The sequence below is a fragment of the Oryctolagus cuniculus genome, chromosome 2, assembly GCF_051225735.1.
Source record: "Oryctolagus cuniculus isolate XC-2025 breed Fujian yellow rabbit chromosome 2, ASM5122573v1, whole genome shotgun sequence".
NCBI classification, from domain to species: Eukaryota; Metazoa; Chordata; class Mammalia; order Lagomorpha; family Leporidae; genus Oryctolagus; species Oryctolagus cuniculus.
In genome coordinates this window covers 10,727,753-10,744,233 of record NC_142868.1, presented here as the reverse complement: position 1 = coordinate 10,744,233, position 16,481 = coordinate 10,727,753, and the positions used below count along the sequence as shown (strand labels likewise).

Sequence of the window (16,481 nt, the reverse complement as noted above, 5' to 3'; positions counted from 1 at the left end):
ATAAAATTGCTTATCCATACTGATGGCCACGAGTCATCAAGGGAGTACTTACGTTTATCTTGTGATCAGAAAACAATTTAATATTGTTGAGGGAAGTTTTGGTAACCTGTATGGAAACAGATCATGATTGAAGGATGTTTCAAGGCTTGTCTTAAATGTTGTCCTTTATAACTTCACTAGTTCCAAGCAGTTAGTTTCCTCAGAGATCCTAGGTACTCGAAATGCCTGTTAATAAACCATTTTGGCAGTCAAACTGACTTCACTATGTCAGCACACCGTCTTGTGGGAATTCACTGTCTTGTGGGAATTCATTATTTCACTGTTTTCTACTGGCTACCTTACCCTGCGCCCACAGTTGCTTAGACGCATACTCTTAAGTTTTATACATTGTCCTATATAAAGGAGCTAATTAGACACTGATGAGACATTATATATTTGGTTTATTTTGGATCAGCCAGGATATGAACTGGCACCAGTAAGGAATGCCAGACCCTTTTTAATCTCTTGGTAGTATATGAATTTGTCTTGGTTGGAGCTACTGTAACAAAATACTGTAGAAACAATAAACATCTGTTTCTCACAGTTCTGGAGGCTGGGAAGTCCATGATCAAGTTCAGGATCCAGTGTCTTGTGTGGGCAGTTTGATGGTCATCCTCTCATTAAACTTCACATAGCAAAGAGAGAGGGAGAAAAAAAGTGAACAAGCTCTGTTCTGTCTCTTAGCAGCACACTATTCCCATCATAAGGGCTTTACTCATGACCTAATTACTTTCCAGAGCCCTATCCAAATACCATCACTGGGGATTAGAGTTTCCACATGGCACTTTTGGGACTGTGGTGCTGTCACAAGTCATGGCAGTTTGTTTTTTTCTTAACTATTTTGCTTTGGATAAATATTCCTGTTTTTACTAAAATACTACATTGTTACAGTGGATACACACACATGGATGCGCTTGTTCCATATTTCCATAGAGTAACATGAGATACTCGTTAAAAATGTGATTCTGCAAAACGGTTCCTCCTTTCCCCAGACAAGTTGTGAAGCGTTGTTTTACTGAGTCTTTTAAGTACAGTACATTCTGCACTGAAAAGGCAAGAAGGAGTCCAGGCTAGAGGTAAGCAAGTATTAAAGCCTTAGATGCGTGATGCTTGTAATGTATCCTCCAGCAAGTAGTTTCAGTTGAACTTAGGGTCAAAGTAGAGAAATGAACACTAAAAAAACACTTTGCACAGTTTGAAAATATATAATTTTATTTCATTATTTTCAAGTATTTTACTCCTTTTGATATCAATATAATATAAAAATATTCTTATACCCCACTTAGTTTTTACATGATATAAAAGTATAATGAAAATATTACCTACTACGTATAAGGGAAGCAACATAAATCCAAACAGACAAGACATTTTTGGGATACGGGTGGATATATACAGCTAAAGCAAATTCAACATTAGGAACATCAATGTTATGTACACCAGTGCTGTATACAGCTTCAATCAAGGGCTTCACTTCTGAATAGGCCATGTGAAGGGGAAATCCCGAGAACTGAGGAGAGAAAAAAAGTGTTACTGAAATTTGGAGATGTAAGGTTCGTTTTTTTTTTTGCTATATAATTGTATACAATTCTTAATATAGTATTCAATTTAGTGATGTTTTCTATTCACCTATATTTTAGCAATACAGAAAATGGAGAGGGACTTAATCTTTGTCTTACTTGCTTTACTTATACTTATGTAAGATGCCAGTTAGTCGTCCAGTCATTGTTCCCTTTCTCTTTCTGACAGCCGCTGGTTACTCTGGTAATTCAGAATTTAGATTAAACTTTTCAGGGTATTCCATCCCCTTGGCCACAGTAATCAAGAGGGATGGGCATATGAGCAAAGAAAATCTCAAAGCGAATCTCAGGACACTTGATAGGATTATTGGCATGCAGCTACTCTTTTTGGACAACATTGTATGCAGATGTGAGTCTTGGACCTTTTCTATAGCACTTGCTACCTCAAGACAAGACAGTGTGGGGATGATGTCAGACGTGGAGGACAGGGTAGATGGGTCATTTTCTGTTTGAAACCATCAGCTCACCAGGGTGAATTTAGGATCTGCTTGTACTCACCCTGTAGTCACCCAGCTGTTTCAGCAGTTCTGCTCTGTGGTCGTCTTCCACATCCTCTCCTTGACTTCTTTCCAACAGAGGCAAGAAGTGACGCAGAGTGGAGGTGCAGTACCTGTTCCACCGAGTCAGGTGACGTGGCCTCCAGTCCATGATTTTTTCTTTTAGTATTTTTTCAATCCTGTTTGTAAAAGGAAATTCCATTTTTTTTTTTTTTTTTTTTTTTTGACAGAGTGGATAGTGAGAGAGAGAGAAAGGTCTTTCTTTTGCTGTTGGTTCACCCTCCAGTGACCGCCACGGCTGGCGCGCTGCGGCGGGTGCACCGCGCTGATCCGAAGCCAGGAGCCAGGTGCTTCTGGTCTCCCATGGGGTGCAGGGCCCAAGCACTTGGGCCATCCTCCACTGCACTCCCGGGCCACAGCAGAGAGCTGGCCTGGAAGAGGGGCAACCTGGACAGAATCCGGCGCCCCGACCGGGACTAGAACCCGCTGTACCAGCGCCGCTAGGTGGAGGATTAGCCTATTGAGCCACGGCGCCGGCCTCTCTTTTTTTTTTTTTTTTTTTTTTTTAGTGACTTGACTTTGCTTGTTAAAAAAAAATTGTATTGTATACAGTAGGGATTCAGATGATCGCCCAATTATATTTTGTTGGTGATGTCATTCATCAAGCATAGTTAGTACCTAATATGGGCTAATCCCTGGGAATTCAAAAATTGATACAAATCCTTGTCCCGAAGGATTGTATATGGGTTGAGATGAGCTATAGACCCATTTTAAAAATATTTTATAAATACAAAGTAGATGATATTGTAAGCGCCATAGCAAATGCCTGAATAAATGCCTGAAATGTAAGAGGGGGAAGGGAGCATTGAGTGATGGCCTTCAATACATTTACTATGAGACTTGATTATCATAAAATATTTTATCAATTTTCTTGTTGGTAACATATATAGAAATAGACCCTGGCATATGTTGAAGGCCTCAAATATTTGTACAGCTGTTAGTGCCTTATACTAAATTTTTTCCCAATGACTTTTATTCATGATAAATTGTTTTGAAATTGCCTTAAAAATACCAGGCATCATTGCAACGTTAGTATGTGCACGTATTGAGTGTGTAGGGTGTAAAGCTGGAACTTGGAATGAGGAAAATAGCTACAGTTTATCAAGCCATTACTTACCAGGCACTATGGTAAATGCTTCTTATACATTTTTAATGAATCCCCAAAATAACTGCATGAGAGTAGGGGATATTGTCTTGATTTTACAGTTAAGGGGGAAGTTGAGGTAGCTTAAGTGACTTGACTGAAGCAAGGGAGTTAGCATTCAAATGGAAGCCCTGCTGATGGGTTCCTATCTATCGTGTAACCATGCTCAGATGGAGACCAGCCAATCTCCTGTTGTGCAGTAGCCTTAGGATGTAATTCTTTGTTGGCAGTTACATATTTTTGTTCTGGGTTTCAGAATGATCTGAACAACAATGTAAATCAATTGCCAAGCACTTCAGTAGTCGAGAAATAAATAACTTAAGTCTGATCAGTAGCATGCAACAGCTAGAAGGAAAAAAGATTGGAGATCGTTGTGCATGGGGATCTCAAGGCTGTATGGAAAAACAGTTAACTGTTTTCAAATAATCTTAAAGGAGTGAGATTTAATCTTGTGAAACTGACATGCTTTTTTTCCACACAGCTTGCTATAGTAGAAATGGCACACAGCTTTGAAATTTGGGTTTAGGAGCCCCCTTTAACACTCAACAAATATGTAGGCCACACAGCCTCAGATTCCACTTTTGTGTAACTGGGAGAATAAATTATAAGGACTCATGTATTCTATGCAGGTAGGTGCATAAACTAGCTAAAATTCTAGAAGCCACTAACCGGCAAAAGAGATAGTAAATTGAGGATAAGGATGTGTCTCAACAAGACCCATAACAACATGGTGTTAAACTCCAATCTGAGGACGGATAAGGAGGTAAGTTAGTTGTATTCACTTCTCTTTGTCCCACACCATGATGATGCAACGCCTCCTCTTGAGCTATGGGATTCTGAGCTCTCATCCCTACTTCGTATCTATAAACATGAATTAAAATTGTCCAAATTATTTCAATGATCCAGGCTGGGAGGTGTCTTAAAGTTTAGCATTCATTTCTAGTGACAGATTATATGTGGATTTATGAATGTTACATTACCTGTCTTGTAATTCAGCTGCTGCAGCTTTGTCTGTGCATTGGTAAATTAGCTCTTCAGGCTATAAAAGATAAACTAGGTCAGAAATCATCTATACTTAATTTCAGTAGGTACATTCCTTTTTTAAAAATTTTTTAAAAATAATGAAATCTCAGACATTCAGTAATATACAGAGGATAATGGATGCCAGTGTAGTCATGAACAACTGTAAGTCAAATTTACAAATCATAGGGCTATGTAGTTCTTTCTCAATTTCATTTCTGTTCTCTGTTGTCACAGAGATAACGATGATGTGAATTAGCATTCCTTCGTTCAACTAAGGCTGAGTACTTTCTTTGTGCACAGAACTTTTCTCAGGTGATGAGGCCAGAGATAGGACCATGAATAAAAATCCCTGCCGTGATGGTGCTTATGTTATAGTAAGTGAAAATAGACAAGTTAATATAGTGTGCTTAATGATTTTCACACGGTATTGCCTGTTAACTTCATGTGATCGTTTTACTTTGTGAACATGAAACTTGCTCTTGCTTAACATTAGAGATTACAGCAAATTTTCAGAGTGCTAAGTTCATCAATAGATTTTTGTGTGTTTTTAAAGATTTACTTATTTATGGGGGCTAGCGCTGTGGTGTAGCGGGTAAAGAGTCCCAGCTGCTCCACTTCTGATCCAGCTCTCTGCTATGGCCTGGGAAAGCAGTAGAAGATGGCCCAAGTCCTTGGGCTCTGCACGCACGCGGGAGACCCGGAAGAAGCTCCTGGATTCGGATCAGCACAACTCTAGCTGTTGCGGCCATTTGGGGAGTGAACCAGTTGGAAGACCTCTCTTTGCCTCTCCTTCTCTCTTTGGTTTATTTATTTGAGAAGCAGAGCCACAGAGAGCATGTGAGAGAGGGAGAAACAGATCCTCCACCCACAGCAGCTGAAGCTGGGCTGATCTGGAGCCAGGAGCTTCTTCTGGGATTCCCCATGGGTGCAGGGGACCACGCACCTGGGCCACTGTCTGCTACCTTCCCAGGCCACCAGCAGGGAGCTTGATCAGAAGTGGAACATCTGGGACTCAAACGGGTGCCCACAAGGGATGCTGGCACTGCAGGCAGAGGCCCAACCCACTACACCACAGTTCCACAGTTCCGGCCCCCATTAATATATTTTTTAAAAGATTTAATTTACTTATTTGAAAGAATTACAGAGAGATGGGGGGTGAGACCAACAGACAGATCTTCCATCTGCTGGGTTACTACCTTAATGGCTGCAGTAGCCGTGGCTAGGACAGGCTGAAGCCAGGATCTTCTGGGTCTCCCATGTGGGTGCAGGGGCTAAAGCACTTGGAGCATTTTCTGCTGCTTCCCTAAGCACATTAGCAGGGAGCTGGATTGGAAGTAGAGCAGCCAGAACTGGAACTGGTGCCCATGTGGGATGCTGGCACCACAAGTGGCGGCATTTCCTGTTTACAGAGCCAGCCCTGATTCATTATATTGATTCATTTTAACTCCTAACATTCTAGCATGTAGCAATTTTTCTCCTGTCATTCCAGTTCACAAAATCTTGTATATGTCATCTCACATACGGTAAAATTTCTCTAGGGCAGTATTTTTTGAAGTTTTTTTTTTTTTTTTTAAAGGTTTGATACACAGATGCATGTGTATTCTGATTTGTTTGATAGGAAGAAAAGTTTTAGTAAACAACTCAGGCTTACCACTTACCGTCTTCCACTGGCCAGGACCCTCTAAATTATAAGCCTCTAAGGGATCATATCTGACATTTGATTTCATGTTTGATTAGCAGTCATGAAACTGAATTAGCAAATTGATCACCATTTAAAAAAATGGAATATATTTTGTGGTATTATGGGAATTTTTTATATCAAAACTGTTTGACATTAAAATGCATATTGATCTTTTCACATCTACATAAAGACATATGAGGAGCTCAGGTAACTTTGAAAAACCAATATGGTTGTAGACTTACCCAGGAGTGGGATTAAGGGGAAAAATATAGCTACATAGTATAATACACTTTATTTTCTTTTCTATATTCTATTATTATTAGTAAAAGAATTATACCTGGAGCAGATGCTGTGGCATAGTGGGTAAAGCTGCCACCTGCAGTGCCAGCATCCCATATGGATGCCGGTTCAAGTCCTGGCTGCTCCACTTCCAATCCAGCTCTCTGCTATGGCCTGGGAGAGCTGAAAAAGATGGCCCAAGTCGTTGGGCCCCTGCACCCATCTGGGAGACCTAGAAGAAGCTTCAGACTCCTGGCTTTGGATTGGCCCGGCTGAAGCCGTTTGGGGAGTGAACTAGCAAATGAAGACCTCTGTCTGTCTCTACCTCTGCTCCCTGTAATTTGGCCTTTCAGATAAATAAATCTTTAAAAATAAACAAAAAATTGTACCTGAACACTGGAAAGGCCAGGGTATGGAAGGCTTCTTGAAAAGAAAGATTTCCAGAGCTTGGGCTTGGTAACATCAAAATTTATCCTTAGTGGAGAATCATATTGTTGAATATTAAACCAAACCTAAAAAAACAATACCATATTAGCATATATGTTAACCAAAATACACGCACGTCTCTGGTGTGTGTGCATATTGTATGTACACATAGACTGTACATGTTTTCTTTCCTGACCCTGCTTTTCCAGCTCCCAAAATTAAATGTGTACCTCTTTGTTTCTACAGCCCTCCGCACCTGTCTTGTTGAGGCAGTGTGGCATGTTGGTTGTGGAACTAGACTACATGCACTTGAATTTTGACCCTAACACTTTTCAATTGTCTGACCTTGGATGATTTATCTAACCTTTTTGTTCCTCAGTTTTCTCATCTATAAGAATGGAATAATAACAACTGCTTCATAAGGCTAAGCGATTCACAGTTGATTTACCTGTACTTATTAGAATAATGCATAGATATGTAGTAAGTGCTCAATAACTATTAGCTGTTCTGTCATTATTTGTCAGTTTGTAACTGCCTGGTTATTTATCTGCATCTTCACTATTGTTTTAAACTTTCGCCTTGAGAATGTTCACCATAGGCGTTACTTGCCATTCAGTCTTTAGCACTAGCTTACCTCGTGGCATATTCTAGTCATATTGAATGATATGTCTAGCACAGATTAAGTTTTCATCTAACTGGTGTTCAGTCCTAGGTTTATTAATCGGGTTAAGTAGTGAACGAAACAGTTCTAAGGAGTATCTAGGCCGGCGCCACGGCTCACTAGGCTAATCCTCCGCCTGCGGCGCCGGCACCACCAGGTTCTAGTCCCGGTCGGGGCGCTGGATTCTGTCCAGGTTGCCCCTCTTCCAGGCCAGCTCTTTGCTGTGGCCCGGGAGTGCAGTGGAGGATGGCCCAAGTGCTTGGGCCCTGCACCCCATGGGAGACCAGGAGAAGCACCTGGCTCCTGCCTTCGGATCAACGCGGTGCACCGGCCACAGCACTCCGGCCATTGGAGGGTGAACCAACGGCAAAGGAAGACCTTTCTGTCTGTCTACTCTGCCTGTCAAAAAAAAAAAAAAAAAAAAAAAAAAAAAAGTATCTAATGAGTAATGAGATGATATATCGGAGGCAGGCATTGCAGCACAGCAGATAAAGCTGCCTTTCCCATAAGGGCACCGATTTGAGTCTCTGCTGTTTCACCTCCAATCCAGCTCCCTGCTAATGTGCTAAAGCAGCAGAAGATGGTCCAGGTACTTGGGCCCCTGCACCCACGTGGGAGACCCAGAAGAAGCTCCTGGCTTCTGTCTGGCCCAGCTTTGGCTGTTGTAGCCATCTGGGGAGTGAACCAACAGATGAAAGATCTCTTGTCTCTCCTTTTCTAACTCTGCTTTTCAAATAAAATAGAACTTAAAAAAAAAAAAATGTGGGGCCAGCATTGTGGGTAGAGCCACTGCCTGTGATGCTGGCATCCATATGGATGCTGGTTTGAGTTCTGGCTGCTCCACTTCCAATCCAGCTCTCTGCTGGTGTGCCTGGAGAACAGTGGAGGATGGCCCAATTCCCTGGGCCCCTGCACCCACGTGAGAGACCTAGAAGAAGCTCTTGGCTCCCAACCAGCTCAGCTCAGGCTATTACAGCCATTTGTGGAGTGAACCAGTGGACCAAAGAGCTCTCTCTCTTCCTCTCTTTCAAGTAAATAATCTTCAAAAAGATACAGCAAACAAATCAGCAAGTAAGTACATGGGATATAGATGGTGTTGAAGGATAAGATAGATTGTATCATTAGCTTCAATTCTCTTCCTCTATGGCTATCTTTTTTCAGGTTACTTTGCAGTTGCTTCCATTAAGAAAGATGAGAAACACTTCCCTGCCACTTGGCTTTGGTTTGTTGTTGTGTCACCCCTGAGTCTAGGCTAAGGGGCTTTGCCCTGTTGTGCCTCTGCCACTGTCAGGGCCCTGAGTTCCATAATAAACATGAAGCAGAGCTGCTCAGCCGCAGCCAAGTTTCCCAGCTAACCCACAAATCTATGAAAATAGATACTTGAAGCCATTTAGTTTGGAGTTGGGTTTTTACGATATTATGATAATTAAATGTGCACAGGCCATGGAGAAAACTAAGTTGCAGGAACAGAAGAAATTTTGATGGGCAAGGAATTTTTCCTGGAAAAAAAAAACGACATTTGATCAGAAATGCAAGAAATGAGGGAGAAGTTTGTGAATCTAATCAGTAAAGGTGGGAGGGGTATTGGGAAGGCATTGGTGGTCATTTATGCAAAGGAAATAGCAAATGCGAAGTGTTTGTTGAATAACAAGGAATACAAACTGGCTTTAGAGGAGTGGGCACGTTGGAAAGATAACAGCAAAGGAAGGGGAGAAGGCAGGGGTAGGCAGGGTGGATGTCAGATCAAGGAGGCTTTGTGGGCCATTTTGAAGGTTTTGGCTATGATGTATTGGGAAGACAGTAGAAGAGTGACAATTTGTCTTCTGTCTCAGCAGAAATTTGCTTACTGTTTGAAACTAGAAAGAAGTGGGTAGAGGCAAGAGGTGAAGTCTGCTGTTAGGTAGGGATGGAATAATGCTGGCGACTTGGAGGAAAATGGTAGCAGTGGAAGTCTTGAGCTGTGCACAGATTCTGGGTGTGCTATAATGGTGGAGCCAGTAGGATTTGCTGCTGCATTAGATGTAGGAGAGAGTGTAAGAGGAATCCAAAGTTGATTTCAAGGAATTCACCCAAGTAATTGTGCTGATGGAGTTGCCATTTGCCGAACAAGGAAAGACTCCAAAAGGAAATCAGGAATTCCAAGTTTTGGGCATTTTAAGTTTGAGATGTCGAAATGAGGATGGTAAGTTGATTGGTTATTTCTGTCTGAAGTTCTGGGAGCTACATGTGCTGAAGGTATCTGGGAGCCATCCACGTATACATGGAGTTCCTAGGGATGAAGGGCAGGTAGCGACTCGAGGATTTCTCATGTCTGAAATTTGAAGAAACAGGAAAAGCAGCAAAGGACAGAACTGTCGACCAGTGCAGTAGGGGCTTGTGGTGATTTGCAATCCAAAGCAAGAAGTTGTTTTAAGGAGACAAGATCTTTTAAGAACTATAGTTTGGGGGCCAACACTGTGGTGGAGTGGGTAAAGCCACCACCTGCAGTGCCGACATTCCATATGGGCACTGGTTCAAGACCTGGCTGCTCCACTTCTGATCCAGCTCTCTGCTATGGCCTGGGAAAGCAGTGGAAGAGGGCCCCAGTCTTTGGGCCCCTGCACCCTTGTGGAAGATCCAGAAGATGCCCCTGGCTCCTGACTGGCCTGGCTCTGGCCGTTGGTGACAGTTGGGGTGAACCAGCAATGCAAGATCTCTCTCTGCCTCTCTGTAACTCTGCCTTTCACAGAAAAAAAGATGTATTGATTTGACAGGCAGAGTTAGAGAGAGACAGAGAGAAAGGTCTTGCTTCCATTGGTTCACCCGCCAAACGGCTGCCATGGCCAGCGCACTGTGCCAATCCGAAGCCAGGAGCCAGGCGCTTCCTCCTGGTCTCCCATGGGCCACAGCAGAGAGCTGGACTGGAAGAGGAGTAACCGGGACAGAATCTGGCGCCCCAGCTGGGACTAGAACCTGGGGTGCCAGTGCTGCAGAGGGAGGATTAGCCAAGTAAGTCGTGGTGCCAGCCAAATCAATACATCTTAAAAAAAAAAATCCTACAATTTGGTGGTAGGGTAAGGATGTGCAGAAAAGTAGTGGGAAAGAGTGCTAGTGAGATATAGTTGAGGTCAGATTACTATATAGGGCTTTTAAATCCACAGTGAGCAGTTTACTCAAATCTGTGTGCCACAAAATGCTCCTGCATACACTTAGAACCATACGATGATGAAAACTGAACGTTAGGAAGTTTAATCAGTAATTGTTGTGGGGTGAAGCAATGATGGCATGACCTGGGAGACAAGAGTTTGAATTTATGATTTGGTTTCTGTAAGTGGGATTAAAGTAAGGGAGAAGGAAAATCAGGGACAATTCTGACATCCATGGAAATAGAAATCCAGGAGGAAGAACCTAGTTTTTGAGTTTCAGATGTGCTGAGTTTGAGTTTGAGATTTATTTAATAAAGTGTCCAGGGTCTAGCAAAAATTGAAAATTTAGGACTTGAAGATCCTGGGGCTGGTAACAATTACTTATCTGCCAGGATAAAGTAGATAGAGCCACAATTAAAAATAGTATCTATGGTCTTGGAAGAAATCTACAGGATCTTCAGGAACATTACTTTTAAAATGTAGTTAGAACCAGCAAAAGAAACATAAGAAGCCACTGCAGACAGATGAAAAGGAAAGCGTCCCTCATCAGTAAACCAAGGAGGGGAGGAAGTGTTTTTCATGGAGAAGGGATTAGTCGCGTCCTGTGCCACAGGGAAGGAGAGGAGAGTGGGGCATGGGAGTAACCCTTGGAACTCTTCCTTAGCAAGACACTGGTACTTCTCAGAGACTGGCCTCTGTGGTATGGACAGAGACGAGGAGCTGGATTACAGTGGGTTAAGTTCTTGACGTGCTGAAAAAAGGGGAGCAGGAGGTGTGACCTGTATTTGTTGCATTCTGGAAGGACAGGGGCAAGGGTAGTTCAGGGTGTAGCTGGGTTGTCTGAAGTATGTTTTAGAATGGTTGGGCTGAGCATAACAGTGGGTAGAGGAGAAAAGAGAAAATGCATGTGGGGATGTTGGGTCACTTAGTGGAGCCAGGTCTGGGTGTGAGTGGAAACAACATGTGAATAGAAAAGGAGTGGAGGAGGAGAAAAACTACCCAGGAAGGTGGAGAAGAGAGCAGCTAAGCCTTCAGAATGCCAGGCCAGCCCGCACTCCTCGGCTGAGTGGTCAAAACATGGAGCAGTTTTGACTGCAAAGCATTGTGAGCCAAAGAGGAGAAAAGGCAGTTCTCTCTTCCTCACAAAACACCAGCTTGATCAACTATACTGCAGCTGTCTGCGAGCTAATAATTTTGACAGAGACGAGTTCTCTGGAGGTTTTCTTCTGTGCCTGTTGACCTTACCTGATTCTTCCTGACTTTAAAATGATTATCTAAATGTTGATGGAATCAAGTCTGTCACTGATGACTAACATGAGAATAGTGCTCCCTCCGCAGTGCTCTTACTACATTTGTAATTAACACTAACTGCCATTTGGGGAGCATCTAAAGACAGATGCTTTGCTGCATGCCGGCTGTGTTTTTCTAATTTTAGTGATAGTCTCTAAATAATAGACCAGTGGTCCCCAAAGTATGATCCTCACTTTAGGAACATGGGCAGGAAATATTAGATTTTCTTAAATTTTTAAAGTACTTTTTTATATAATACAGGTAAAAATAATATGTTGATCTCCTAGTAAATATATACAATTTATAAATAAAAATGTACATGCTGGGATGCATGCACAAATAATTTTTACTGACAAATGACACGGTTCAGAGCCCTTTAAGGTGGTGATGAAAAAACAGACATAATTGAGGTGTTAGTGTGTGTGAGGTGCTACCCATCGATTGCCTCATTCACTTTCCACAACTGTTCTATCAAGCAGTGATTTTACAAAGTAATGACTTGACTTTTGCCTCCATTTTCCCAGTGGAGAAACTGAGGCTGGATCACAAGATCACACAACTAGTACATGAAGATGTTGGGGTTTGTTTAACTCAGGCATTCTGACCCTATAGCTCATGTTTTTAACTGCTGCTTTGTATAGTAACCTTCACAATGAACTCACACAGCCCTCCTAGCCAGGAACAACCAGAATCATTTGGAGATGCCTTTGCAAAAGAGAAAGAAACCTAATCTCAGTTGATGAATTTGCCTCATTTAGTTTTTAAATACAATGCATTAGGCATTGTAAGCTCTCAGTTAGAAGAGATACCTGGGATAGAGCCAGGACACAAACTCAAGTCCTCTGAATCTAAATCTTATGTTCCTTCTTTAACCTCCTTCTCTTCTACAGCTCAGGTGGCTAATTCAACCAAAAGTTTTAGTTAGGACAGTTCTGCCACTGCTAGACACTACATTTCATTAACTGGTGTATGTGTGTATGTCTACATTTATTTATTTGCATGTATATAATACATACAATATTACTTAAATAGGCCAGTTTAAAAAAAAAAGCAACAGTCAACCCACCATGTACAAGATGAAATAGTAATACTTACATTATCAGGACCGATTAAACAGCCAACACTTTTCAAGGGACAGAAGGTATCAAATTGTCCATAAAAATGTCCACTGCAGGGATTCCATATTAAGTAATGATTTTGTTCCCAAGTTAGCACATAGGCAGTAGGACCCTGAAAAAAAAAGTCATTAAAAACAGCTTCTAACCAATTATACCATTAAGGTCAATAGTAGTTTATACAGATGATTCGTTATTTTAGTTAGACCTCTAATTTCGAAAACCTCAGTTAACGGTGAAAATTATTTTGAGATTCTATGTTGTACTAGATTTTAAAAAATGAAGCCAAACATTTACTTTTGCAAAATTCTTGTATCTGTTACTTACTAGTGCACGGTAGTGATTAAATGATAGCAGTCACCTTACCCAAACAATATATCTTAGGATTTGCTGCTTTCCATTAATGGTTATTCAGCTGTTATTAACATTTTTTAAGACTCAATAAGATTGCCATTTAAGTATATAGAAGCATGGTTATCTAAATACTATTTTTATTATATATGATATATATATGATATATATATACATAAATATATATATGATATATATTTGTAGCTTTATAAGTGCCTGTAAGAGTTGCAAGTAAGTCTTCATGCCAAATTTAAGAATAACTAGAGTTGAGGAAGAGAGTGGGACTGGGGCTGTAGCCTGAAGAGGGGCTTTTAAGCTTTTCTCGGAATGCATGTAGTGTTCAGTTCTTTTAAATGCGTGTTCCTTGATGTTTTGCTCACGAATGATGCCAGCTGGTGCTCACAATAGTCCTCAGGGAAAAGCAGGACGGAAGTTATTCCAGTTTACTTGTAGAACTTGGGATTGTGAAGTCGCTAGCTTAGGATCACATAGCTGGTGAGGAGTGGGCACAGAAACTTAAAACCAGGCCTTACGATTTTCTAGCCCAGTGCTCTTTTCTAGGCTATCTGAAAGATAATGATGGAGAATGAACTTGAAGACAGATATGATTCTGCCTCATTACCTGACTGGCAGCAACTCATGTGGTATAATTCACAAAGATTCCTAGAGGCTCACAGCCTCTTTCTGAAGCACCCTGTGAATAAAGTGCTTCAATCCTTGTCATGTTTCCAACTTTCTATCCATAATTATCCATCGAGGCCAAAATTTAGGGGTATTTGGAGGGTACTAGTGAAAAAAAAACTCTAATGTTACTAAGTTTCCAATCTAATAAAATATAGCTGCCACCAGTCTCTTCTGTGATTATCTGATTTGTTCCCTGTTCTCTCCCAGGTTATCAACAGGTACCCGCAGAAGCAGAGGAATGAAAGGAGAGCTCTAGTCTATCGCACCTCTTTGGATCCCTTTGACTCCTTAGCATGAAGTGGAGATGCCTAAGGGGATAAGTCTTCAGAACATAGATGGGAGGAGGCGCCTACTAAAAGGACAGAATGACATGGAGTAAAGGGTGGTCGAGTATTCAGGTTTGGCAGAGACAGTCTGAGTAGGCCCGTGAGTACCATTGTCAACCAGCTGATACCTCATCACTGGTGGTATCTCTGGGCCACTGTCCTAGCAGCTCAAAGGGCTGATACGGAATGTAAGTCTGCCGTGATCTGGACTAGGCAGGTAGGTTAGCAAACCAGCCCTCTGTTGAAGCTAGCCTATGCGATCTTACCTCGGGAATGGCACTGCCCATCACCAGCCAGGCCTTCTTACCCAGGGACAGGAAGTAGTTGCAGAGCAACACTGCATGCTCTTCTTCATCTCCTGCCAGGAGATCAAGAAATTGCTGACAAAAAGGAAAAACAATGAGGTTGCATTGACTGACTCCATTCTGGACTGGCTGCCCAGGAGTTAAATAAGGCATAGTTAAGAATAGTGCCTTAAAGTTTAAGACTCATTTTTCAAGTTCCTTCCCCGATTCTTGATACTATGTTGATAATTGCATTTTTTAAAAGAAACACTTTTAGTGGACTTGGTTTTTTTTTTCCTCTGACATTGATGTTATGGATTTCTAAAATCAATAATTACAATTGAGATGGGGTAGACAGATTATGCAGTTTTGCTTTTCATATAATAACTCATAATATTTAAGGCACATTGTATGCATTAACTCATTTAATCTTAGAATATTCCTTTAAGGGAGATATTCTTTATGTTCCCACTCTATAGATGATGAAGTGGAGGCCCAGATTAATAAGGCAAAAGCTACAAAGTGATAAAACCAGTCTGGCTCTCGAGCACATGAACTATTCATTTTCAGTGTCTTTTTTATTTTTTTTTATTTTATTTTTTTATTTTTTGACAGGCAGAGTGGACAGTGAGAGAGAGACAGAGAGAAAGGTCTTCCTTTGCCGTTGGTTCATCCTCCAATGGCCGCCGTGGCTGCACACTGCGGCCGGCGCACCGCGCTGATCCGATGGCAGGAGCCAGGTGCTTCTCCTAGTCTCCCATGCAGTGCAGGGCCCAAGTACTTGGGCCATCCTCCACTGCACTCCCTGGGCCACAGCAGAGAGCTGGCCTGGAAGAGGGGCAACCGAGACAGAATCCGGAGCCCTGACCGGGACTAGAACCCGGTGTGCTGGCACCGCAAGGCGGAGGATTAGCCTAGTGAGCCATGGCACTGGCCTTTCAGTGTCTTCTTACAGATGCCTCAGAGTTGTAGGAATTTTATTTCCAAAATTGTCAACATGTATGCTACCAGAATACATGGAGGAACAAAACAGTCAGAGTGTCTTGAAATTCCTTCAATTTAAGGCTGTCCTTCAAAGTAAGCTGTATAATACAGTATAGTTCAAACAGTATAACATCACATACGTAATTAATACCCGTGGTCACATAGGTTTGTTTCATGCTAAGATCTGTTTGGAAGTTTACATAGTATGCATAGATTGTGAATTCCTTGAGGACAGAAACTGTGTTTATTTTGCACATAGCCAGGATTTAGTATGGTGTCTGGTATTAGCAGGTGATGAAGAAATACAGACTGAATAAATAATGACATGTCATGCCTTGAGAAGCCACAAATGAAGGATTATGAAATTTTAAATTACAGGATGCAATGTTGATTTTCTTATGAATAAAACTAGGATATTGTTAAGAGGATAACAGAGTAGCAGGATGCAGACATCTGAAATGTTATTTTTTTATTCTTTGTGTAATTTTATTTTTAATTTCTGAACTTTGGGAAAATTGAACCAGCAAGAAAAAGTACTCCAGAGGCTGGTGCTGTGTCACAGCAGGTTAAGCAGCCATCTACAGTGTCGGCATCCCCTATGGGCACCAGTTTGTGTCCCTGCTGCTCTACTTCCCATCCACCTCCCTGCTAACGAGCCTGGCAAGAGATGGCCCAAGTCCTTGGCCCCCTGTACCCATATGGGAGACCCAAAAGAAACTCCTGGCTTTGGCCTGGCCCAGTGCTGGCCATTGCAGCCATTTGGGGGAATGAAGCAGTAGATGAAAGATCTCCGTCACTCCTCTTTCTCCAACTCTGGCTTTCAAATAAGCAAGTCTTAAGAAAGGAAAGAAAGTACTCCAGAATTTAGCTCATCCTGCTAAACAGACGGCTAAGCAGAATTTTTATGGTGACTAATAAACGTTGCAGTTCAAAAT

At 41.8% G+C, this 16,481-nt stretch overlaps 1 protein-coding gene across 9 annotated transcripts in view; it reads right to left on the bottom strand.

Annotated features, from left to right (window-relative positions):
• Positions 1-1,224: 1,224 nt before the first annotated feature.
• CC2D2A (coiled-coil and C2 domain containing 2A) overlaps positions 1,225-16,481 on the bottom strand; it is a 152,314-nt gene continuing 137,057 nt past the window's right edge. For 7 of the 9 annotated variants that reach the window (XM_051830185.3, XM_089326957.1, XM_089326958.1 and 4 more), the window contains 6 exons: positions 14,545-14,658; positions 12,898-13,032; positions 6,690-6,812; positions 4,298-4,356; positions 2,115-2,292; positions 1,225-1,546 (listed from right to left, as the gene is read on the bottom strand). In XM_051830185.3, coding sequence (XP_051686145.3) covers positions 1,358-1,546; positions 2,115-2,292; positions 4,298-4,356; positions 6,690-6,812; positions 12,898-13,032; positions 14,545-14,658 — 798 coding nt within the window. In that variant the 3' untranslated portion in view covers positions 1,225-1,357. Of the gene's footprint in view, positions 1,547-2,114; positions 2,293-4,297; positions 4,357-6,689; positions 6,813-12,897; positions 13,033-14,544; positions 14,659-16,481 lie in introns of those variants that run through there. The other 2 variants (XR_011386194.2, XM_089326959.1) reach the window with 2 other exon arrangements.